General features: G+C 38.8%; 1 protein-coding gene, 2 long non-coding RNA genes and 2 pseudogenes across 3 annotated transcripts; 2 read left to right on the plus strand and 3 right to left on the minus strand.

Annotated features, from left to right (window-relative positions):
* Nucleotides 1–2,680: 2,680 nt before the first annotated feature.
* Nucleotides 2,681–4,793, minus strand: LOC146515710 (uncharacterized; annotated as a pseudogene).
* Nucleotides 4,794–5,152: 359 nt separating this feature from the next.
* LOC146515711 (uncharacterized) lies at nucleotides 5,153–7,305 on the plus strand. The gene is made up of 3 exons (XR_014875491.1): nucleotides 5,153–5,322; nucleotides 6,289–6,570; nucleotides 6,968–7,305. It is a non-coding gene; the product is annotated as an uncharacterized LOC146515711 (long non-coding RNA).
* Nucleotides 7,306–11,214: 3,909 nt separating this feature from the next.
* LOC146515712 (uncharacterized) lies at nucleotides 11,215–13,309 on the minus strand (annotated as a pseudogene).
* Nucleotides 13,310–19,609: 6,300 nt separating this feature from the next.
* On the minus strand, nucleotides 19,610–21,484 carry LOC146515713 (uncharacterized). Its single transcript, XM_085168409.1, has one exon. The coding sequence runs from the start codon at nucleotides 21,326–21,328 to the stop codon at nucleotides 19,910–19,912; it is 1,419 nt and encodes a 472-aa protein (XP_085024535.1). The 5' UTR covers nucleotides 21,329–21,484; the 3' UTR covers nucleotides 19,610–19,909.
* Nucleotides 21,485–21,654: 170 nt separating this feature from the next.
* On the plus strand, nucleotides 21,655–24,969 carry LOC146515714 (uncharacterized). The gene is made up of 4 exons (XR_014875343.1): nucleotides 21,655–22,127; nucleotides 23,093–23,141; nucleotides 23,310–23,373; nucleotides 23,771–24,969. It is a non-coding gene; the product is annotated as an uncharacterized LOC146515714 (long non-coding RNA).
* Nucleotides 24,970–26,260: the final 1,291 nt, after the last annotated feature.

Consider the following 26,260-nt stretch of genomic DNA (forward strand, 5'->3'; position numbering starts at 1 on the left):
AGGTCATTTATTCTGCCATATGGCAAGAAGGTCATAACTGCTTCTAGCACTGTCTACATCAGGGGTAGGCAACGCCAGGCCTCGAGGGCCAGTGTCCTGCAGGTTTTAGATCTCACCCTGGGTCAACACACCTGAATCAAATGATTAGTTCATTACCAGCCCCCTGGAGAATTTCAAGACATGCTGAGGAGGTAATTTAGCCATTTGAATCAGCTGTGTTGGATCAAGGACACATCTAAAAACCTGCAGGACAGTATCGGCACAGTATTGGCACTCGAGGCATGGAGTTGCCTACCCCTGGTCTATATGATCTGATCAGAGAGGCTGACTGCATCACCGCTGATGATGAGTACAAGCGGTTCTGAGACAGGAGAATGAAGCTCTTCAGGTGAGGACCAAGATTCTCCTGTGTCGGGACCACATCAGTAGATGGTTCTGAGACTGGAGAAACAAGCTCCTCGGGTTTCAGGAGCACTACTGCTCTGGTGCCTTGCATCTTGCCTTTTTCTAGTTGCAGTAGGTTGTCTCAATTGTTCCAGCAAGGTTTTGTACTTAGACAAGCCTAACATGTTTCATCATGAAAAAATGTGAACTTTATTGCCATTTTCCCCCCCCCCACTCACAGCTACGGTGTTGACAGGAGCCGCCAGCTCCTGTGGAGTCATGCGCTAAACTGTCCTCCCAGGACCTCCATGGTTTACTCCACTGCTTAACAGCAAACACACAAAAACCTGTACCAACTGTCAGTGTTGATATCTTGCAAGCGTGACTCCTTTGTGTTGCACTCTAAAACGTCCGTACGACCGGTGTTGTGCCAAAAGTGATTGTCTGCCAAAAGTGATTTCCGGTATTTGCCAAAAACTGATTGGTCGTATTTTAAACTGCTATAAGTAACTTGTTGGGCTATAATATGTGAAACATATGTTAAACGCATCCCTCATGGATGACATAAAGTCATATTGAGACACAAACAACATTCGTGTAACAAGGTAGAAGCCGCAATCAGTTTTTGGCAGTGACTTTTATATAACCTTTATTTATGCAGTTAAAAAAATCTCATTAACATTAAAAATGTATTTTGTCAGAGTAAGCTGGCCAAGAGGACAGCAGAAAAGGCAGCAAATATGACAATAGTTCTGTAAAAATATTTTAAACGAGGATAAAGGACCAGATGGTTATAATGTAAGTACAATAACACAGAGCTCTAAAGATACTTGAAAAAACAGATAATTTTTTAATTCTATATATAACCCCTTTGTAAACGCTGTTCACCGAAGTCTATTTACCAACATACATAAAGATATTACACATAAAAAAATACACGGAAACATTGGAAATCAGTTTTTGGCAGGCAATCACTTTTTGGCACAACACCGGAACCAAGAAAAGCGTTCCGATTCTGTAACTCAAAAGGACTGTATCGTTCTACTTTTTAAAAATTACCTCATATAATATTGTATTGTGACGCACAGTTACTCACAATTGCGTCACAAAAAAAGTAACTGTGCGATGCAAAAAACAGTACAATGAGACTTTAAAATGTTTCCTTTCTTACTTATTGGATTAATTCTATTTAATCTAAGTTCATATTCTCTCTCTCTCGCACTCTCGTGTTTTCTTTAATGAACTACTGTGATAAAATTTTAAGAGAAATGAATGGCACGTGGTTCATTAGACTTAAGTCAGATGTCCTGCTCTAGAAGTGACATCTCCAGTTTCCATTATTCACTGATGACTCCTCTACTTCTGGATCACCTATCAGTGCATTGAAAATATTTTGAAACCACCATTACTAAAATTTAAAAACGAACTTAACCTTGACTTCATTAATATCAATCTAGTTGACACAAAAGTTAAACAGTAAGATATTGATAGACCTGTAGCTTGCTACTGTCAACAACCTTCTACTGCTTAGAGGTATTCTAATTTGGCTTTCTGTTTTTCTTCTTTTTTTCACATATGGTGTACAAACAGTGTAATGACTGTGAATGCTTCTATGCTGGTAATGTCAGGGCTCTGTGTGCGAGCAGGCGGAGATGAGGATCCAAATGCAGGACTCGAACACAGAATTGTAACTCAAAACCTCAACTTTATTGCTGGAGAAAACAAATCATGAACTGAACAAGAAAACACACAGGTATAACCCGATGGTACGACGCAACACTGAGCAAGGGCAAACACAGGGCTAATATACACAGGGAAGTAATCAGGGAATGGAAAACAGGAGGGAGACCACAGCTGGGAGAGATTGGGGCTAACGAGTCAGGGGATCAAAGCTGGACACACTGACATAAGACACAATCCTTCAAAATAAAACAGGAAACAATACACACTAAACTAAGACACGGACTGGACAGAGAGAGACAGACTAGACACTGAACTAAACCAGCAATAAACACGAGAACACAAAACCTAAGAACTAATCCCTAAACAAGAATAACTAAAACATAGATTATTATTATTAATAATCATCATCATCATCATCATCATCATCATCATCATCATAACCAACAAAAGCACCACAAGAGAATAAGAAAACAATCCATAATGCAAAAACACACCAAAACATAACAACTCAAAATACTGGGTCAAACTGACCCAGAACCGTGACAGGGCTAAATTTAAAATTATTAAACTTACTTAAGACAATGTATATTCTTCTATGACAAAAAATACAAGTGTTCATTTAAGCAAATAAACAGAGACGTAAGAGATGTTTTTCAAAAATTGTTTTCTTTATTTTTATTTGCAGCTAACAAATCTTTTTAAAAGATTTGTAGCTTTTGTAGTGCTCCCTACTATGTGAACCCCTCACCAGAATGTTGAACTTTTTTTAGTTCAAGCAAATTAAACCTCAACAATCAAATGATCCCCTGTGAGCAAGCACTAGGCACGGTGGAAAGGAAAAACTCCCTTTTAACAGGAAGAAACCTTTGACAGAACCAGGCTCAGGAAGGGGCAGCCATCTGTCACGACTGGTTGGGGGTGAGAGGCAAAAGAAAGAAAATGAGAGCACGAGTTAGCTAAATGTTGCTCATGTTGTCTAACATGAACAACGTATGGTTTTCTGGACTGTGGATGAAAAGCAGTCCATCATTACTAGTCTTTAAAAGGGAACTAATCCATCATTAAGGTAGCAATATGGCTCAATGAGGCTATAGACAGAGTTAAATAGGCAATCACTGCTAAGCATTGAAAGCCCCAGTAAGCTGCAGGTATAATAAGGCCTACTGCGGCAACACCTAAACCTATTTTAAGTAGGCGTTTGGCACCATGACGCCATGAACCACTACTAGTCGGAACCACGTCAGGAGATGGTTCTGAGACAGGAGAATCAAGCTCTTCAGGTTGAAGACCAAGATTGTCCTGTGTCGGGACCACATCAGGAGATGGTTCTGAGACTGGAGAAACAAGCTCCTCAAGTTCATGAGCAAGATTCTCCTGTGTCGGGACCACATCAGGAGATGGTTCTGAGACAGGAGAAACAAGCCCCTCAAGTTCATGAGCAAGACTCTCCTGCTGCAGAGGTTCACCAGTGATGTTGTGAACAGCAGCTAATATTTCTTCTTCCTCCTCCCTTTTCAGCTCATCCTTAAGATTATTAATTATTTCTCTTTTCATTATAAGATGTTTATAAAGTTCATCTATGAGCTCTTGTTTATGAACAATCTTGACACTTTGCTTTTTGACTTTTTCTTCCAACAGAAATATTTGTAGTGTCAGACTTTCTGTTGTCTTTTCTTGATACTCAAGATTTTCTAAATGTTTCTTGAGATTTGTGTTCTCTGTTTTTAATTTTTTTATCTCAGCAGCAATGCTGCTGTTCTCTTTAAGGAGACATTCTTCTTTCTCTTGAAAGTCATGGTGCATCCTCTGAATTGTGCTTACCTGCTCCTGCAATTTAGCCTCCAGAGATTCCACCTGTGACTGCTTTTTCATGCAGTGCCTGTCTCACCGATGCTGAAGAGTACAAATTTCTCTTTTCAGCTCAACTGTGAGTTCTGTCTTCTGAAATATTTCACTATGTTGTTTTTCTATTATCTCTTCTTTTTTTATTGTTTTATGGTGAGCTTCTCCCACTTGCTGCTCAAGTCTCTCTAAAGAGTCCTTGAGATCTGTGTTCTCTTTCTTTTGCTCGTTTCTCTCACTTTCAATCTGAGACAACTGAGCAGCAATGCTGCTGTTCTGCTCAATGAGAGATTCTGCCTTTTCCAAAAATCATGGTGCATTGTCTGAATGTTCTTTTCCTGTTCCTGGAGTTTAGCCTCCAGAGATTCCACCTGTGTCTGATTTTTTTTAGCCTGAGCCTTCATGTGTTTAAGCTCATCTCTTGACTGATGGAAATGATCTTTATAATAATTCTTTTTGCACTTTAGGGTGCTCAACTCCAACTGGAGTTCTTGTATTTTCATTTGAAGCTCCATAGGGTCAGGTATTTCTCTCTCCATCAACCCATACAGTCTTTGTGATTCCTCTCGAATCTCTCTGTCAGACTGTGAATTATTAAATGTTTCGTGTGACATTTCTTTAAACGTTTAATGCAAAGTATCGACAAGAAAAAATGTTTGCTTAATTGTTTAAGTTTAAAAATAGTCCCTTTCTAAAAGGTTTCTGGTTTGCAAAACACAACGCGCTGTTTCTGAAAATGTTCCAAGTAAAACTGTTTGCGAAGGTGAAGAGGGGGTATTTAAGGACTTTTGTGGCCGCGAATTTGACGTCAGCGCTCTTTGAGCCTTTGATCCTTTGTTCGATCACAGGATCACAGGACAGCTGTGCGTAATTCTGCGCATGCTCAGAGAATGCCCTTTGAGATGCACGGTTTTGTTTTGTTTTGAATTTTTTTAAATACCCCTGAAAACAGTGTTGCCAACTTAGCGATTTTGTCGCTATATTAGGGAGTTTTCAAACCCCCTTAGCGTCGGTTTTTTTTTTTCTAAAAAGCGACTACACTGTAAAATGTAATATTGTGTTTAATTAAAAATATTAAATAGGCTGAACTCAGTTTTTATCAATTTGTTATCAGAACTCGATTTAAATAAGTTACCAGTACTTTTTATGCAAAAATGCTGATAAACTCAATTTATTTGAGTTGTCTTAACTTAGAGAAACTAAGTAAGATGGACGTTTTGTTCTCAGTGCGGAAGGATGAAAGATTGTGTTTTGAAAATGCCCCGTCACTACCGTCCTCCTCCCTCTTGGATCAGTCCGCATGTTCATGGCGCCAGCATTTGTTATGGAATATGTTGAGCAAACCTGGAAAAGCGTCAGCTCAGGATATTATTGTTTTCATTGCTGTGAATCTTTACCTGATACACTGACTTGGTGAGTAAATGTTTACTCTTATTCAAACTGATTTTGTGGCTTCTCTTAGTTTAGCACCAGGTTTATAATCTTGCTAGCTAGTTAGTGTTAGCCTAGCGTTGCTGCTGCCGCTGGGCTCATGTTACTTAAAATTAACACCACAGCCTTAAAACCTTACATAACACTATGTCTGTGAAATTTTCTGTTGATTGTTTGAAATAACAAAAGTGAAATAAAGGCCCAGACAAAATTCTTCGGGAGGTGCAGCCATTAGGGGTGGGGTGTGGGGGTTATTTTCAATCCATAGCCATAACTAACTAACTAACTAACTAACTAACTAACTATATATCATGTTTAACCTGAGAAGCAAAAGAGTGCAGGGGGATTGAAAAGAATAAGCCATGAGTTAGCTGTGCTCGCAGACTCTGAGCCTTGACCTCCCGGTCAGCTATCCCGCTGGTGGATAACAGAGCTCTCCGAAAACGTGGAAGCACTTTTGCAAATATGTGATATTTTGATAAATTAAGTAGATATTTGAGCATTACACAGCTACATTCTTGCCTGAAAATATCTTAAAAGGTTATTTTGTGACCCAGAAAGGGTAGTCTGGGGAAAAGGCGGATCCATTTGTTGGCAATGGCAGAGGAGCACGGCTAAAAAACTTATTACTTTTTCTGGGTCACAAAATAAACTTTTAAGATATTTTCAGGCGACAATGTAGATGTGTAAAGTTCAAATATATGCTCAATTTATCAAGACATCACATATTTGTAAAAATGCTCCAACGTTTTCAGAGACTGTCCATTTTTTTCATGCTTTGTGGCAGCTTTTGAACATCTGTGGCATCTATTAATGTCAAATCTAGCCTTTATTTAACAACATAAGCAAACTCTATGTTACAATAATTGCACAGCCATTAAGGATCAAATCAGTTTCTGAAAAATGTTCTGCTTTTTCTCCCTCTGCTTGCTTCTTGCTGTCTTTGAGGCTCGGGACCAGCACTCCTGCTGTTGGACAGAAAGGCATCAACTCAGTGGTAAGTATTTTGGTTTTCCAATATATTAGCAACTGCCAGTGACATTTATATTAATCAGGCTGAACTTTAATCATACTTTAGATCAGCCTGTTTTACTTATTGTTTTATTTGTGCTTTGGTTTGGGGAAGTTGTTTCTTTACTGATCTTTTCCTGTCTTCTGTTATTAGACTTGAGATATGGACCGCACTATGCTGTTGCTGTTGACTCCAGTTAATTCTACAAGACATGCTGTGTAAGTAAACAAACAACAACAGTTTGGTCTGCATTTCTTGAAAGATCACATCCCCCAAACTTAGTTTAGAGGGTCTACACTGTATATAGTGACGTCTGCAAGTTTTCTAACAGCAAAATTTGTTTTGTGCCCAAATCATTTTGCACATCATTAGAATGAAAGTTATTGGCCATGTTTGCATAGCCCTTTTTAAAATGATGCTTTCATGACATTATTGTGTGTTGGGTGGTGGTCACAGCTATCCAGACTGACAGTGGGACATTGAATGCCACCTCTCTGGTGGGGAGGGTGCCTGAGATTGTGTAAATTGGAGTCTGTTTTATACCAAATGCAGAAAAAAATGTTTTAAGAAAGCAATTCAGTTCATGTTCCAAAAAATATGATTGTTTGCTTGCAGGACAACAGGAGAGATGAGTCCTCCGTCACAGATGGTGTGGTCAGTGAAGATGGTCGCCTGCAGGTTCAAGCTCATTGCATCTCCAACCCACATCCACTGCCACTGTACTTAAGGGAAGTTAAAGACTTTCTTCTGCACCTACATTTGGATCACCTCGATCCATGATAGTCATTTAGGCAGTAATGCCTGGACTGGAAACAAGCCATCCTTAAAATAATACAACATTCCAGCTCATGTGTTGGAATGCAAAACAAATGTGTTGTTTAAATTAGAGACTGCACTTGTGACAGAACAACAAATATTTTATTTTGATTATATAAGTAATGTAAGTACAAAACAAACTTTGAGGTAGGCCTAAACTTATTTTCAGAATAATTACATCTGAGACTTTGTTTCATTGTCAGATTATAACCATGATGGCAATATAATTGTTTGTTGTTCAGCAGAACAGTGTCCAGTATGTTGGCTGTTATACTTTGTTGTGTTTGAAAATAAAAGTTGGGCTGATTTTAACATCATTACAAAAAGTGTTGTTAATTATTTTAATCATATTCAGGTCACCACAAATTGTTTTTTCATTTAGTTGAACTTGAAATGTTTGTCAGTAAGTAAACAATTAGTATTGTACAGTCAGAAATATCAAGTTATTCTTAATACTGCAGACTTGCAATGATGGCTGTTGTCCTAACAGTCATCTTAAGTAAGGTTTACTTAGTTTTTTTGAGGCAACGAGTTTCCTTAATTTTTTTGAGTTCTGGGAACTAACAAGGCCGTACAGTGTACTCAAAATGAGTAAGTTGCCCTAACTTGGTCATCTTACATAAACTTGATCAATTTTCTTCAGTTCTGGGAACAAATGAACTTGTACAGAGTACTCAAAATAAACAAGTTATCCTAATTTAGTCATTTTTAGCTAAGCTTTACTCAGTTTTCTTGAGGCAACGAGTTTCCTCAATTTTTTTGAGTTCTGGGAACTAATTCGATTTTACAGTGTAGCGACAAATCTGGCGACTTTTTCTGGTGTTATTGGAGGCTTATTTATGACAACTTTTGACGTGAAAGCGCTTGTTGCTCTTACTCTCAACAAGCAGCGGGTGCTGCCGTGGGCACCTCGCTCGTGCCAAAGCGCTCACAGGCGGAGAATAGTCCTCCTCCAGCCGCTATCAGGGCAGGAGATGTTCACGTGCGTCCAAACTGCAAATGAATCACGCACGAGCAAAGCCGCCGCTCCCGCACTGACTGTAACGCAGTCAATTCTTCTTTTACTGTTATGCTGTTTTGTGGATCACAAGGTTTAAAACTACTTGTAAACACACACACACACACACACACACACACACACACACACACAGTAACTCCACCCTAACCTGCAGCTGCAGCGCAAATAACAACGAAAATTGTTTGTAAACGTGTCCTGGAGTTTACAGGTATAGACAGTGCAACAGCTTCCAGGTCATTTATTCTGCCAATATGGCAAGAAGGTCATAACTGCTTCTAGCACTGTCTACATCAGGGGTAGGCAACGCCAGGCCTCGAGGGCCAGTGTCCTGCAGGTTTTAGATCTCACCCTGGGTCAACACACCTGAATCAAATGATTAGTTCATTACCAGCCCCCTGGAGAATTTCAAGACATGCTGAGGAGGTAATTTAGCCATTTGAATTAGCTGTGTTGGATCAAGGACACATCTAAAACCTGCAGGACAGTATCGGCACAGTATTGGCACTCGAGGCCTGGAGTTGCCTACCCCTGGTCTATATGATCTGATCAGAGAGGCTGACTGCATCACCGCTGATGATGAGTACAAGCGGTTCTGAGACAGGAGAATGAAGCTCTTCAGGTTGAGGACCAAGATTCTCCTGTGTCGGGACCACATCAGTAGATGGTTCTGAGACTGGAGAAACAAGCTCCTCGGGTTCAGGAGCACTACTGCTCTGGTGCCTTGCATCTTGCTTTTTCTAGTTGCAGTAGGTTGTCTCAATTGTTCCAGCAAGGTTTGTACTTAGACAAGCCTAACATGTTTCATCATGAAAAAATGTGAACTTTATTGCTATTTCCCCCCCCACTCACAGCTACGGTGTTGACAGGAGCCGCCAGCTCCTGTGGAGTCATGTCGCTAAACTGTCCTCCCAGGACCTCCATGGTTTTACTCCACTGCTTAACAGCAAACACACAAAACCTGTACCAACTGTCAGTGTTGATATCTTGCAAGCGTGACTCCTTTGTGTTGCACTCTAAAACGTCCGTACGACCGGTGTTGTGCCAAAAAGTGATTGTCTGCCAAAAAGTGATTTCCGGTATTTGCCAAAAACTGATTGGTCGTATTTAAACTGCTATAAGTAACTTGTTGGGCTATAATATGTGAAACATATGTTAAACGCATCCCTCATGGATGACATAAAGTCATATTGAGACACAAACAACATTCGTGTAACAAGGTAGAAGCCGCAATCAGTTTTTGGCAGTGACTTTTATATAACCTTTATTTATGCAGTTAAAAAAAATCTCATTAACATTAAAAATGTATTTTGTCAGAGTAAGCTGGCCAAGAGGACAGCAGAAAAGGCAGCAAATATGACAATAGTTCTGTAAAAATATTTTAAACGAGGATAAAGGACCAGATTGGTTATAATGTAAGTACAATAACACAGAGCTCTAAAGATACTTGAAAAAACAGATAATTTTTTAATTCTATATATAACCCCTTTGTAAACGCTGTTCACCGAAGTCTATTTACCAACATACATAAAGATATTACACATAAAAAAAATACACGGAAACATTGGAAATCAGTTTTTGGCAGGCAATCACTTTTTGGCACAACACCGGAACCAAGAAAAGCGTTCCGATTCTGTAACTCAAAAGGACTGTATCGTTCTACTTTTTAAAAATTACCTCATATAATATTGTATTGTGACGCACAGTTACTCACAATTGCGTCACAAAAAAGTAACTGTGCGATGCAAAAAACAGTACAATGAGACTTTAAAATGTTTCCTTTCTTACTTATTGGATTAATTTATTTAATCTAAGTTCATATTCTCTCTCTCTCGCACTCTCGTGTTTTCTTTAATGAACTACTGTGATAAAATTTTAAGAGAAATGAATGGCACGTGGTTCATTAGACTTAAGTCAGATGTCCTGCTCTAGAAGTGACATCTCCAGTTTCATTATTCACTGATGACTCCTCTACTTCTGGATCACCTATCAGTGCATTGAAAATATTTTGAAACCACCATTACTAAAATTTAAAAACGAACTTAACCTTGACTTCATTAATATCAATCTAGTTGACACAAAAGTTAAACAGTAAGATATTGATAGACCTGTAGCTTGCTACTGTCAACAACCTTCTACTGCTTAGAGGTATTTCTAATTTGGCTTTCTGTTTTTCTTCTTTTTTTCACATATGGTGTACAAACAGTGTAATGACTGTGAATGCTTCTATGCTGGTAATGTCAGGGCTCTGTGTGCGAGCAGGCGGAGATGAGGATCCAAATGCAGGACTCGAACACAGAATTGTAACTCAAAACCTCAACTTTATTGCTGGAGAAAAACAAATCATGAACTGAACAAGAAAACACACAGGTATAACCCGATGGTACGACGCAACACTGAGCAAGGGCAAACACAGGGCTAATATACACAGGGAAGTAATCAGGGAATGGAAAACAGGAGGGAGACACAGCTGGGAGAGATTGGGGCTAACGAGTCAGGGGATCAAAGCTGGACACACTGACATAAGACACAATCCTTCAAAATAAAACAGGAAACAATACACACTAAACTAAGACACGGACTGGACAGAGAGAGACAGACTAGACACTGAACTAAACCAGCAATAAACACGAGAACACAAAACCTAAGAAACTAATCCCTAAACAAGAATAACTAAAACATAGATTATTATTATTAATAATCATCATCATCATCATCATCATCATCATAACCAACAAAAGCACCACAAGAGAATAAGAAAACAATCCATAATGCAAAAACACACCAAAACATAACAACTCAAAATACTGGGTCAAACTGACCCAGAACCGTGACAGGGCTAAATTTAAAATTATTAAACTTACTTAAGACAATGTATATTCTTCTATGACAAAAAATACAAGTGTTCATTTAAGCAAATAAACAGAGACGTAAGAGATGTTTTTCAAAAATTGTTTTCTTTATTTTTATTTGCAGCTAACAAATCTTTTTAAAAGATTTGTAGCTTTTGTAGTGCTCCCTACTATGTGAACCCCTCACCAGAATGTTGAACTTTTTTAGTTCAAGCAAATTAAACCTCAACAATCAAATGATCCCCTGTGAGCAAGCACTAGGCACGGTGGAAAGGAAAAACTCCCTTTTAACAGGAAGAAACCTTTGACAGAACCAGGCTCAGGAAGGGGCAGCCATCTGTCACGACTGGTTGGGGGTGAGAGGCAAAAGAAAAGAAAAATGAGAGCACGAGTTAGCTAAATGTTGCTCATGTTGTCTAACATGAACAACGTATGGTTTTCTGGACTGTGGATGAAAAGCAGTCCATCATTACTAGTCTTTAAAAGGGAACTAATCCATCATTAAGGTAGCAATATGGCTCAATGAGGCTATAGACAGAGTTAAATAGGCAATCACTGCTAAGCATTGAAAAGCCCCAGTAAGCTGCAGGTATAATAAGGCCTACTGCGGCAACACCTAAACCTATTTTAAGTAGGCGTTTGGCACCATGACGCCATGAACCACTACTAGTCGGAACCACGTCAGGAGATGGTTCTGAGACAGGAGAATCAAGCTCTTCAGGTTGAAGACCAAGATTGTCCTGTGTCGGGACCACATCAGGAGATGGTTCTGAGACTGGAGAAACAAGCTCCTCAAGTTCATGAGCAAGATTCTCCTGTGTCGGGACCACATCAGGAGATGGTTCTGAGACAGGAGAAACAAGCCCCTCAAGTTCATGAGCAAGACTCTCCTGCTGCAGAGGTTCACCAGTGATGTTGTGAACAGCAGCTAATATTTCTTCTTCCTCCTCCCTTTTCAGCTCATCCTTAAGATTATTAATTATTTCTCTTTCATTATAAGATGTTTATAAAGTTCATCTATGAGCTCTTGTTTATGAACAATCTTGACACTTTGCTTTTTGACTTTTTCTTCCAACAGAAATATTTGTAGTGTCAGACTTTCTGTTGTCTTTTCTTGATACTCAAGATTTTCTAAATGTTTCTTGAGATTTGTGTTCTCTGTTTTTAATTTTTTTATCTCAGCAGCAATGCTGCTGTTCTCTTTAAGGAGACATTCTTCTTTCTCTTGAAAGTCATGGTGCATCCTCTGAATTGTGCTTACCTGCTCCTGCAATTTAGCCTCCAGAGATTCCACCTGTGACTGCTTTTCATGCAGTGCCTGTCTCAACCGATGCTGAAGAGTACAAATTTCTCTTTTCAGCTCAACTGTGAGTTCTGTCTTCTGAAATATTTCACTATGTTGTTTTTCTATTATCTCTTCTTTTTTTTATTGTTTTATGGTGAGCTTCTCCCACTTGCTGCTCAAGTCTCTCTAAAGAGTCCTTGAGATCTGTGTTCTCTTTCTTTTGCTCGTTTCTCTCACTTTCAATCTGAGACAACTGAGCAGCAATGCTGCTGTTCTGCTCAATGAGAGATTCTGCCTTTTCCAAAAAATCATGGTGCATTGTCTGAATGTTCTTTTCCTGTTCCTGGAGTTTAGCCTCCAGAGATTCCACCTGTGTCTGATTTTTTTTAGCCTGAGCCTTCATGTGTTTAAGCTCATCTCTTGACTGATGGAAATGATCTTTATAATAATTCTTTTTGCACTTTAGGGTGCTCAACTCCAACTGGAGTTCTTGTATTTTCATTTGAAGCTCCATAGGGTCAGGTATTTCTCTCTCCATCAACCCATACAGTCTTTGTGATTCCTCTCGAATCTCTCTGTCAGACTGTGAATTATTAATGTTTCGTGTGACATTTCTTTAAACGTTTAATGCAAAGTATCGACAAGAAAAAATGTTTGCTTAATTGTTTAAGTTTAAAAATAGTCCCTTTCTAAAAGGTTTCTGGTTTGCAAAACACAACGCGCTGTTTCTGAAAATGTTCCAAGTAAAACTGTTTGCGAAGGTGAAGAGGGGGTATTTAAGGACTTTTGTGGCCGCGAATTTGACGTCAGCGCTCTTTGAGCCTTTGATCCTTTGTTCGATCACAGGATCACAGGACAGCTGTGCGTAATTCTGCGCATGCTCAGAGAATGCCCTTTGAGATGCACGGTTTTGTTTTGTTTTGAATTTTTTTAAATACCCTGAAAACAGTGTTGCCAACTTAGCGATTTTGTCGCTATATTAGGGAGTTTTCAAACCCCCTTAGCGTCGGTTTTTTTTTTTCTAAAAAGCGACTACACTGTAAAATGTAATATTGTGTTTAATTAAAAATATTAAATAGGCTGAACTCAGTTTTTATCAATTTGTTATCAGAACTCGATTTAAATAAGTTACCAGTACTTTTTATGCAAAAATGCTGATAAACTCAATTTATTTGAGTTGTCTTAACTTAGAGAAACTAAGTAAGATGGACGTTTGTTTCTCAGTGCGGAAGGATGAAAGATGTGTTTTGAAAATGCCCCGTCACTACCGTCCTCCTCCCTCTTGGATCAGTCCGCATGTTCATGGCGCCAGCATTTGTTATGGAATATGTTGAGCAAACCTGGAAAAGCGTCAGCTCAGGATATTATTGTTTTCATTGCTGTGAATCTTTACCTGATACACTGACTTGGTGAGTAAATGTTTACTCTTATTCAAACTGATTTTGTTGCTTCTCTTAGTTTAGCACCAGGTTTATAATCTTGCTAGCTAGTTAGTGTTAGCCTAGCGTTGCTGCTGCCGCTGGGCTCATATTACTTAAAAATTAACACCACAGCCTTAAAAACCTTACATAACACTATGTCTGTGAAATTTTCTGTTGATTGTTTGAAATAACAAAAGTGAAATAAAGGCCCAGACAAAATTCTTCGGGAGGTGCAGCCATTAGGGGTGGGGTGTGGGGGTTATTTTCAATCCATAGCCATAACTAACTAACTAACTAACTAACTAACTAACTATATATCATGTTTAACCTGAGAAGCAAAAGAGTGCAGGGGGATTGAAAAGAATAAGCCATGAGTTAGCTGTGCTCGCAGACTCTGAGCCTTGACCTCCCGGTCAGCTATCCCGCTGGTGGATAACAGAGCTCTCCGAAAACGTGGAAGCACTTTTGCAAATATGTGATATTTTGATAAATTAAGTAGATATTTGAGCATTACACAGCTACATTCTTGCCTGAAAATATCTTAAAAGGTTATTTTGTGACCCAGAAAGGGTAGTCTGGGGAAAAGGCGGATCCATTTGTTGGCAATGGCAGAGGAGCACGGCTAAAAAACTTATTACTTTTTCTGGGTCACAAAATAAACTTTTAAGATATTTTCAGGCGACAATGTAGATGTGTAAAGTTCAAATATATGCTCAATTTATCAAGACATCACATATTTGTAAAATGCTCCAACGTTTTCAGAGACGTCCATTTTTTCATGCTTTGTGGCAGCTTTTGAACATCTGTGGCATCTATTAATGTCAAATCTAGCCTTTATTTAACAACATAAGCAAACTCTGTTACAATAATTGCACAGCCATTAAGGATCAAATCAGTTTCTGAAAAATGTTCTGCTTTTTCTCCCTCTGCTTGCTTCTTGCTGTCTTTGAGGCTCGGGACCAGCACTCCTGCTGTTGGACAGAAAGGCATCAACTCAGTGGTAAGTATTTTGGTTTTCCAATATATTAGCAACTGCCAGTGACATTTATATTAATCAGGCTGAACTTTAATCATACTTTAGATCAGCCTGTTTTACTTATTGTTTTATTTGTGCTTTGGTTTGGGGAAGTTGTTTCTTTACTGATCTTTTCCTGTCTTCTGTTATTAGACTTGAGATATGACCGCACTATGCTGTTGCTGTTGACTCCAGTTAATTCTACAAGACATGCTGTGTAAGTAAACAAACAACAACAGTTTGGTCTGCATTTCTTGAAAGATCACATCCCCCAAACTTAGTTTAGAGGGTCTACACTGTATATAGTGACGTCTGCAAGTTTTCTAACAGCAAAATTTGTTTTGTGCCCAAATCATTTTGCACATCATTAGAATGAAAGTTATTGGCCATGTTTGCATAGCCCTTTTTAAAATGATGCTTTCATGACATTATTGTGTGTTGGGTGGTGGTCACAGCTATCCAGACTGACAGTGGGACATTGAATGTCACCTCTCTGGTGGGGAGGGTGCCTGAGATTGTGTAAATTGGAGTCTGTTTTATACCAAATGCAGAAAAAAATGTTTTAAGAAAGCAATTCAGTTCATGTTCCAAAAATATGATTGTTTGCTTGCAGGACAACAGGAGAGATGAGTCCTCCGTCACAGATGGTGTGGTCAGTGAAGATGGTCGCCTGCAGGTTCAAGCTCATTGCATCTCCAACCCACATCCACTGCCACTGTACTTAAGGGAAGTTAAAGACTTTCTTCTGCACCTACATTTGGATCACCTCGATCCATGATAGTCATTTAGGCAGTAATGCCTGGACTGGAAACAAGCCATCCTTAAAATAATACAACATTCCAGCTCATGTGTTGGAATGCAAAACAAATGTGTTGTTTAAATTAGAGACTGCACTTGTGACAGAACAACAAATATTTTATTTTGATTATATAAGTAATGTAAGTACAAAACAAACTTGAGGTAGGCCTAAACTTATTTTCAGAATAATTACATCTGAGACTTTGTTTCATTGTCAGATTATAACCATGATGGCAATATAATTGTTTGTTGTTCAGCAGAACAGTGTCCAGTATGTTGGCTGTTATACTTTGTTGTGTTTGAAAATAAAAGTTGGGCTGATTTTAACATCATTACAAAAAGTGTTGTTAATTATTTTTAATCATATTCAGGTTACCACAAATTGTTTTTTCATTTAGTTGAACTTGAAATGTTTGTCAGTAAGTAAACAATTAGTATTGTACAGTCAGAAATATCAAGTTATTCTTAATACTGCAGACTTGCAATGATGGCTGTTTTCCTAACAGTCATCTTAAGTAAGCTTTACTTAGTTTTTTTGAGGCAACGAGTTTCCTTAATTTTTTTGAGTTCTGGGAACTAACAAGGCCGTACAGTGTACTCAAAATGAGTAAGTTGCCCTAACTTGGTCATCTTACATAAACTTGATCAAATTTTCTTCAGTTCTGGGAACAAATGAACTTGTACAGAGTACTCAAAATAAACAAGTTATCCTAATTTAGTCATTTTTAGCTAAGCTTTACTCAGTTTTCTTGAGGCAACGAGTTTCCTCAATTTTTTTGAGTTCTGGGAACTAATTCGATTTTACAGTGTAGCGACAAATCTGGCGACTTTTTCTGGTGTTATTGGAGGCTTATTTATGACAACTTTTGACGTGAAAGCGCTTGTTGCTCTTACTCTCAACAAGCAGCGGGTGCTGCCGTGGGCACCTCGCTCGTGCCAAAGCGCTCACAGGCGGAGAATAGTCCTCCTCCAGCCGCTATCAGGGCAGGAGATGTTCACGTGCGTCCAAACTGCAAATGAATCACGCACGAGCAAAGCCGCCGCTCCCGCACTGACTGTAACGCAGTCAATTCTTCTTTTACTGTTATGCTGTTTTGTGGATCACAAGGTTTAAAACTACTTGTAAACACACACACACACACACACACACACACACACACACAGTAACTCCACCCTAACCTGCAGCTGCAGCGCAAATAACAACGAAAATTGTTTGTAAACGTGTCCTGGAGTTTACAGGTATAGACAGTGCAACAGCTTCCAGGTCATTTATTCTGCCAATATGGCAAGAAGGTCATAACTGCTTCTAGCACTGTCTACATCAGGGGTAGGCAACGCCAGGCCTCGAGGGCCAGTGTCCTGCAGGTTTTAGATCTCACCCTGGGTCAACACACCTGAATCAAATGATTAGTTCATTACCAGCCCCCTGGAGAATTTCAAGACATGCTGAGGAGGTAATTTAGCCATTTGAATTAGCTGTGTTGGATCAAGGACACATCTAAAACCTGCAGGACAGTATCGGCACAGTATTGGCACTCGAGGCCTGGAGTTGCCTACCCCTGGTCTATATGATCTGATCAGAGAGGCTGACTGCATCACCGCTGATGATGAGTACAAGCGGTTCTGAGACAGGAGAATGAAGCTCTTCAGGTTGAGGACCAAGATTCTCCTGTGTCGGGACCACATCAGTAGATGGTTCTGAGACTGGAGAAACAAGCTCCTCGGGTTCAGGAGCACTACTGCTCTGGTGCCTTGCATCTTGCTTTTTCTAGTTGCAGTAGGTTGTCTCAATTGTTCCAGCAAGGTTTGTACTTAGACAAGCCTAACATGTTTCATCATGAAAAAATGTGAACTTTATTGCCATTTCCCCCCCCACTCACAGCTACGGTGTTGACAGGAGCCGCCAGCTCCTGTGGAGTCATGTCGCTAAACTGTCCTCCCAGGACCTCCATGGTTTACTCCACTGCTTAACAGCAAACACACAAAAACCTGTACCAACTGTCAGTGTTGATATCTTGCAAGCGTGACTCCTTTGTGTTGCACTCTAAAACGTCCGTACGACCGGTGTTGTGCCAAAAAGTGATTGTCTGCCAAAAAGTGATTTCCGGTATTTGCCAAAAACTGATTGGTCGTATTTAAACTGCTATAAGTAACTTGTTGGGCTATAATATGTGAAACATATGTTAAACGCATCCCTCATGGATGACATAAAGTCATATTGAGACACAAACAACATTCGTGTAACAAGGTAGAAGCCGCAATCAGTTTTTGGCAGTGACTTTTATATAACCTTTATTTATGCAGTTAAAAAAATCTCATTAACATTAAAAATGTATTTTGTCAGAGTAAGCTGGCCAAGAGGACAGCAGAAAAGGCAGCAAATATGACAATAGTTCTGTAAAAATATTTTAAACGAGGATAAAGGACCAGATTGGTTATAATGTAAGTACAATAACACAGAGCTCTAAAGATACTTGAAAAAACAGATAATTTTTTAATTCTATATATAACCCCTTTGTAAACGCTGTTCACCGAAGTCTATTTACCAACATACATAAAGATATTACACATAAAAAAATACACGGAAACATTGGAAATCAGTTTTTGGCAGGCAATCACTTTTTGGCACAACACCGGAACCAAGAAAAGCGTTCCGATTCTGTAACTCAAAAGGACTGTATCGTTCTACTTTTTAAAAATTACCTCATATAATATTGTATTGTGACGCACAGTTACTCACAATTGCGTCACAAAAAAAGTAACTGTGCGATGCAAAAAACAGTACAATGAGACTTTAAAATGTTTCCTTTCTTACTTATTGGATTAATTTATTTAATCTAAGTTCATATTCTCTCTCTCTCGCACTCTCGTGTTTTCTTTAATGAACTACTGTGATAAAATTTTAAGAGAAATGAATGGCACGTGGTTCATTAGACTTAAGTCAGATGTCCTGCTCTAGAAGTGACATCTCCAGTTTCATTATTCACTGATGACTCCTCTACTTCTGGATCACCTATCAGTGCATTGAAAATATTTTGAAACCACCATTACTAAAATTTAAAAACGAACTTAACCTTGACTTCATTAATATCAATCTAGTTGACACAAAGTTAAACAGTAAGATATTGATAGACCTGTAGCTTGCTACTGTCAACAACCTTCTACTGCTTAGAGGTATTTCTAATTTGGCTTTCTGTTTTTCTTCTTTTTTTCACATATGGTGTACAAACAGTGTAATGACTGTGAATGCTTCTATGCTGGTAATGTCAGGGCTCTGTGTGCGAGCAGGCGGAGATGAGGATCCAAATGCAGGACTCGAACACAGAATTGTAACTCAAAACCTCAACTTTATTGCTGGAGAAAACAAATCATGAACTGAACAAGAAAACACACAGGTATAACCCGATGGTACGACGCAACACTGAGCAAGGGCAAACACAGGGCTAATATACACAGGGAAGTAATCAGGGAATGGAAACAGGAGGGAGACACAGCTGGGAGAGATTGGGGCTAACGAGTCAGGGGATCAAAGCTGGACACACTGACATAAGACACAATCCTTCAAATAAAACAGGAAACAATACACACTAAACTAAGACACGGACTGGACAGAGAGAGACAGACTAGACACTGAACTAAACCAGCAATAAACACGAGAACACAAAACCTAAGAACTAATCCCTAAACAAGAATAACTAAAACATAGATTATTATTATTAATAATCATCATCATCATCATCATCATCATCATCATAACCAACAAAAGCACCACAAGAGAATAAGAAAACAATCCATAATGCAAAAACACACCAAACATAACAACTCAAAATACTGGGTCAAACTGACCCAGAACCGTGACAGGGCTAAATTTAAAATTATTAAACTTACTTAAGACAATGTATATTCTTCTATGACAAAAAATACAAGTGTTCATTTAAGCAAATAAACAGAGACGTAAGAGATGTTTTTCAAAAATTGTTTTCTTTATTTTTATTTGCAGCTAACAAATCTTTTTAAAAGATTTGTAGCTTTTGTAGTGCTCCCTACTATGTGAACCCCTCACCAGAATGTTGAACTTTTTTAGTTCAAGCAAATTAAACCTCAACAATCAAATGATCCCCTGTGAGCAAGCACTAGGCACGGTGGAAAGGAAAAACTCCCTTTTAACAGGAAGAAACCTTTGACAGAACCAGGCTCAGGAAGGGGCAGCCATCTGTCACGACTGGTTGGGGGTGAGAGGCAAAAGAAAAGAAAAATGAGAGCACGAGTTAGCTAAATGTTGCTCATGTTGTCTAACATGAACAACGTATGGTTTTCTGGACTGTGGATGAAAAGCAGTCCATCATTACTAGTCTTTAAAAGGGAACTAATCCATCATTAAGGTAGCAATATGGCTCAATGAGGCTATAGACAGAGTTAAATAGGCAATCACTGCTAAGCATTGAAAAGCCCCAGTAAGCTGCAGGTATAATAAGGCCTACTGCGGCAACACCTAAACCTATTTTAAGTAGGCGTTTGGCACCATGACGCCATGAACCACTACTAGTCGGAACCACGTCAGGAGATGGTTCTGAGACAGGAGAATCAAGCTCTTCAGGTTGAAGACCAAGATTGTCCTGTGTCGGGACCACATCAGGAGATGGTTCTGAGACTGGAGAAACAAGCTCCTCAAGTTCATGAGCAAGATTCTCCTGTGTCGGGACCACATCAGGAGATGGTTCTGAGACAGGAGAAACAAGCCCCTCAAGTTCATGAGCAAGACTCTCCTGCTGCAGAGGTTCACCAGTGATGTTGTGAACAGCAGCTAATATTTCTTCTTCCTCCTCCCTTTTCAGCTCATCCTTAAGATTATTAATTATTTCTCTTTTCATTATAAGATGTTTATAAAGTTCATCTATGAGCTCTTGTTTATGAACAATCTTGACACTTTGCTTTTTGACTTTTTCTTCCAACAGAAATATTTGTAGTGTCAGACTTTCTGTTGTCTTTTCTTGATACTCAAGATTTTCTAAATGTTTCTTGAGATTTGTGTTCTCTGTTTTTAATTTTTTTATCTCAGCAGCAATGCTGCTGTTCTCTTTAAGGAGACATTCTTCTTTCTCTTGAAAGTCATGGTGCATCCTCTGAATTGTGCTTACCTGCTCCTGCAATTTAGCCTCCAGAGATTCCACCTGTGACTGCTTTTCATGCAGTGCCTGTCTCAACCGATGCTGAAGAGTACAAATTTCTCTTTTCAGCTCAACTGTGAGTTCTGTCTTCTGAAATATTTCACTATGTTGTTTTTCTATTATCTCTTCTTTTTTTATTGTTTTATGGTGAGCTTCTCCCACTTGCTGCTCAAGTCTCTCTAAAGAGTCCTTGAGATCTGTGTTCTCTTTCTTTTGCTCGTTTCTCTCACTTTCAATCTGAGACAACTGAGCAGCAATGCTGCTGTTCTGCTCAATGAGAGATTCTGCCTTTTCCAAAAAATCATGGTGCATTGTCTGAATGTTCTTTTCCTGTTCCTGGAGTTTAGCCTCCAGAGATTCCACCTGTGTCTGATTTTTTTTAGCCTGAGCCTTCATGTGTTTAAGCTCATCTCTTGACTGATGGAAATGATCTTTATAATAATTCTTTTTGCACTTTAGGGTGCTCAACTCCAACTGGAGTTCTTGTATTTTCATTTGAAGCTCCATAGGGTCAGGTATTTCTCTCTCCATCAACCCATACAGTCTTTGTGATTCCTCTCGAATCTCTCTGTCAGACTGTGAATTATTAAATGTTTCGTGTGACATTTCTTTAAACGTTTAATGCAAAGTATCGACAAGAAAAAATGTTTGCTTAATTGTTTAAGTTTAAAAATAGTCCCTTTCTAAAAGGTTTCTGGTTTGCAAAACACAACGCGCTGTTTCTGAAAATGTTCCAAGTAAAACTGTTTGCGAAGGTGAAGAGGGGGTATTTAAGGACTTTTGTGGCCGCGAATCTGACGTCAGCGCTCTTTGAGCCTTTGATCCTTTGTTCGATCACAGGATCACAGGACAGCTGTGCGTAATTCTGCGCATGCTCAGAGAATGCCCTTTGAGATGCACGGTTTTGTTTTGTTTTGAATTTTTTTTAAATACCCTGAAAACAGTGTTGCCAACTTAGCGATTTTGTCGCTATATTAGGGAGTTTTCAAACCCCCTTAGCGTCGGTTTTTTTTTTTCTAAAAAGCGACTACACTGTAAAATGTAATATTGTGTTTAATTAAAAATATTAAATAGGCTGAACTCAGTTTTTATCAATTTGTTATCAGAACTCGATTTAAATAAGTTACCAGTACTTTTTATGCAAAAATGCTGATAAACTCAATTTATTTGAGTTGTCTTAACTTAGAGAAACTAAGTAAGATGGACGTTTTGTTTCTCAGTGCGGAAGGATGAAAGATGTGTTTTGAAAATGCCCCGTCACTACCGTCCTCCTCCCTCTTGGATCAGTCCGCATGTTCATGGCGCCAGCATTTGTTATGGAATATGTTGAGCAAACCTGGAAAAGCGTCAGCTCAGGATATTATTGTTTTCATTGCTGTGAATCTTTACCTGATACACTGACTTGGTGAGTAAATGTTTACTCTTATTCAAACTGATTTTGTTGCTTCTCTTAGTTTAGCACCAGGTTTATAATCTTGCTAGCTAGTTAGTGTTAGCCTAGCGTTGCTGCTGCCGCTGGGCTCATATTACTTAAAAATTAACACCACAGCCTTAAAAACCTTACATAACACTATGTCTGTGAAATTTTCTGTTGATTGTTTGAAATAACAAAAGTGAAATAAAGGCCCAGACAAAATTCTTCGGGAGGTGCAGCCATTAGGGGTGGGGTGTGGGGGTTATTTTCAATCCATAGCCATAACTAACTAACTAACTAACTAACTAACTAACTATATATCATGTTTAACCTGAGAAGCAAAAGAGTGCAGGGGGATTGAAAAGAATAAGCCATGAGTTAGCTGTGCTCGCAGACTCTGAGCCTTGACCTCCCGGTCAGCTATCCCGCTGGTGGATAACAGAGCTCTCCGAAAACGTGGAAGCACTTTTGCAAATATGTGATATTTTGATAAATTAAGTAGATATTTGAGCATTACACAGCTACATTCTTGCCTGAAAATATCTTAAAAGGTTATTTTGTGACCCAGAAAGGGTAGTCTGGGGAAAAGGCGGATCCATTTGTTGGCAATGGCAGAGGAGCACGGCTAAAAAACTTATTACTTTTTCTGGGTCACAAAATAAACTTTTAAGATATTTTCAGGCGACAATGTAGATGTGTAAAGTTCAAATATATGCTCAATTTATCAAGACATCACATATTTGTAAAAATGCTCCAACGTTTTCAGAGACGTCCATTTTTTCATGCTTTGTGGCAGCTTTTGAACATCTGTGGCATCTATTAATGTCAAATCTAGCCTTTATTTAACAACATAAGCAAACTCTGTTACAATAATTGCACAGCCATTAAGGATCAAATCAGTTTCTGAAAAATGTTCTGCTTTTTTCTCCCTCTGCTTGCTTCTTGCTGTCTTTGAGGCTCGGGACCAGCACTCCTGCTGTTGGACAGAAAGGCATCAACTCAGTGGTAAGTATTTTGGTTTTCCAATATATTAGCAACTGCCAGTGACATTTATATTAATCAGGCTGAACTTTAATCATACTTTAGATCAGCCTGTTTTACTTATTGTTTTATTTGTGCTTTGGTTTGGGGAAGTTGTTTCTTTACTGATCTTTTCCTGTCTTCTGTTATTAGACTTGAGATATGACCGCACTATGCTGTTGCTGTTGACTCCAGTTAATTCTACAAGACATGCTGTGTAAGTAAACAAACAACAACAGTTTGGTCTGCATTTCTTGAAAGATCACATCCCCCAAACTTAGTTTAGAGGGTCTACACTGTATATAGTGACGTCTGCAAGTTTTCTAACAGCAAAATTTGTTTTGTGCCCAAATCATTTTGCACATCATTAGAATGAAAGTTATTGGCCATGTTTGCATAGCCCTTTTTAAAATGATGCTTTCATGACATTATTGTGTGTTGGGTGGTGGTCACAGCTATCCAGACTGACAGTGGGACATTGAATGTCACCTCTCTGGTGGGGAGGGTGCCTGAGATTGTGTAAATTGGAGTCTGTTTTATACCAAATGCAGAAAAAAATGTTTTAAGAAAGCAATTCAGTTCATGTTCCAAAAAATATGATTGTTTGCTTGCAGGACAACAGGAGAGATGAGTCCTCCGTCACAGATGGTGTGGTCAGTGAAGATGGTCGCCTGCAGGTTCAAGCTCATTGCATCTCCAACCCACATCCACTGCCACTGTACTTAAGGGAAGTTAAAGACTTTCTTCTGCACCTACATTTGGATCACCTCGATCCATGATAGTCATTTAGGCAGTAATGCCTGGACTGGAAACAAGCCATCCTTAAAATAATACAACATTCCAGCTCATGTGTTGGAATGCAAAACAAATGTGTTGTTTAAATTAGAGACTGCACTTGTGACAGAACAACAAATATTTTATTTTGATTATATAAGTAATGTAAGTACAAAACAAACTTGTGGTAGGCCTAAACTTATTTTCAGAATAATTACATCTGAGACTTTGTTTCATTGTCAGATTATAACCATGATGGCAATATAATTGTTTGTTGTTCAGCAGAACAGTGTCCAGTATGTTGGCTGTTATACTTTGTTGTGTTTGAAAATAAAAGTTGGGCTGATTTTAACATCATTACAAAAAGTGTTGTTAATTATTTTTAATCATATTCAGGTTACCACAAATTGTTTTTTCATTTAGTTGAACTTGAAATGTTTGTCAGTAAGTAAACAATTAGTATTGTACAGTCAGAAATATCAAGTTATTCTTAATACTGCAGACTTGCAATGATGGCTGTTTTCCTAACAGTCATCTTAAGTAAGCTTTACTTAGTTTTTTTGAGGCAACGAGTTTCCTTAATTTTTTTGAGTTCTGGGAACTAACAAGGCCGTACAGTGTACTCAAAATGAGTAAGTTGCCCTAACTTGGTCATCTTACATAAACTTGATCCAATTTTCTTGAGTTCTGGGAACAAATGAACTTGTACAGAGTACTCAAAATAAATAAGTTATCCTAATTTAGTCATTTTTAGCTAAGCTTTACTCAATTTTTTTGAGGCAACGAGTTTCCTCAATTTTTTTGAGTTCTGGGAACTAATTCGATTTTACAGTGTAGCGACAAATCTGGCGACTTTTTCTGGTGTTATTGGAGGCTTATTTATGACGACTTTTGACGTGAAAGCGCTTGTTGCTCTTACTCTCAACAAGCAGCGGGTGCTGCCATGGGCACCTCGCTCGTGCCAAAGCGCTCACAGGCGGAGAATAGTCCTCCTCCAGCCGCTATCAGGGCAGGAGATGTTCACGTGCGTCCAAACTGCAAATGAATCGCGCACGAGCAAAGCCGACGTTCCCGCACTGACTGTAACGCAGTCAATTCTTCTTTTACTGTTATGCTGTTTTGTGGATCACAAGGTTAAAACTATTTGTAAACACACACACACACACACACACAGTAACTCCACCCTAACCTGCAGCTGCAGCGCAAATAACAACGAAAATTGTTTGTAAACGTGTCCTGGAGTTTACAGGCATAGACAGTGCAACAGCTTCCAGGTCATTTATTCTGCCAATATGGCAAGAAAGTCATAACTGCTTCAAGCACTGTCTACATCAGGGGTAGGCAACGCCAGGCCTCGAGGGCCAGTGTCCTGCAGGTTTTAGATCTCACCCTGGGTCAACACACCTGAATCAAATGATTAGTTCATTACCAGCCCCCTGGAGAACTTCAAGACATGTTGAGGAGGTAATTTAGCCATTTGAATCAGCTGTGTTGGATCAAGGACACATCTAAAACCTGCAGGACAGTATCGGCACAGTATTGGCACTCGAGGCCTGGAGTTGCCTACCCCTGGTCTATATGATCTGGTCAGAGAGGCTGACTGCATCACCGCTGATGATGAGTACTAGCGGTTCTGAGACAGGAGAGGTTGAGGACCAAGATTCTCCTGTGTCGGGACCACATCAGTAGATGGTTCTGAGACTGGAGAAACAAGCTCCTCGGGTTCAGGAGCACTACTATTGCAATTTCCCACATGTGAATTTTTGAATTTTGGATTTTAAGAATAGTGAATTTGTATGATCTCTGTAACCAGATTTATGGATTATCCTTATGGTCCTTTTTTGTAATATAAAGATTGATGATAGTGAACATTTGTAATACATATACATATATATATATATATATATATGTATATGTATATGTAATATGAGACTTCCAGTTTAATTTATCATCTATAATCACACAAACTTATGTTCAAGTACTTTTTCAATTTCCACACCATCTATATGAATCTGCACTTGCGCATTTCTAAGGGAATTCCCAAATAAGATTAATTTAGTTTTACTTAGATTTAGGGATAGTTTGTTCCTGTTAAACCATTTTTTAATTTTGCACATTTCTGAAGTAATTGTATCCAGCAGCTCCTTTAGATAGACACAGCTACTCCCCCTCCACTTTTGTTCCTTCTATTTACAAAATTCACATCATATCCCTCAGTCCAAAGTCCAGTCCTTTCTCAGCATTGATCCATGTTTCAGAAATTTCAATAATTCCAAATGGATTTGTCAACTCATTTAGATATTCCTTTATATTGTTGAAGTTGGCATACA

The sequence above is a fragment of the Neolamprologus multifasciatus genome, chromosome 7 (genome assembly GCF_963576455.1).
Source record: "Neolamprologus multifasciatus chromosome 7, fNeoMul1.2, whole genome shotgun sequence".
Taxonomy (NCBI): Eukaryota; Metazoa; Chordata; class Actinopteri; order Cichliformes; family Cichlidae; genus Neolamprologus; species Neolamprologus multifasciatus.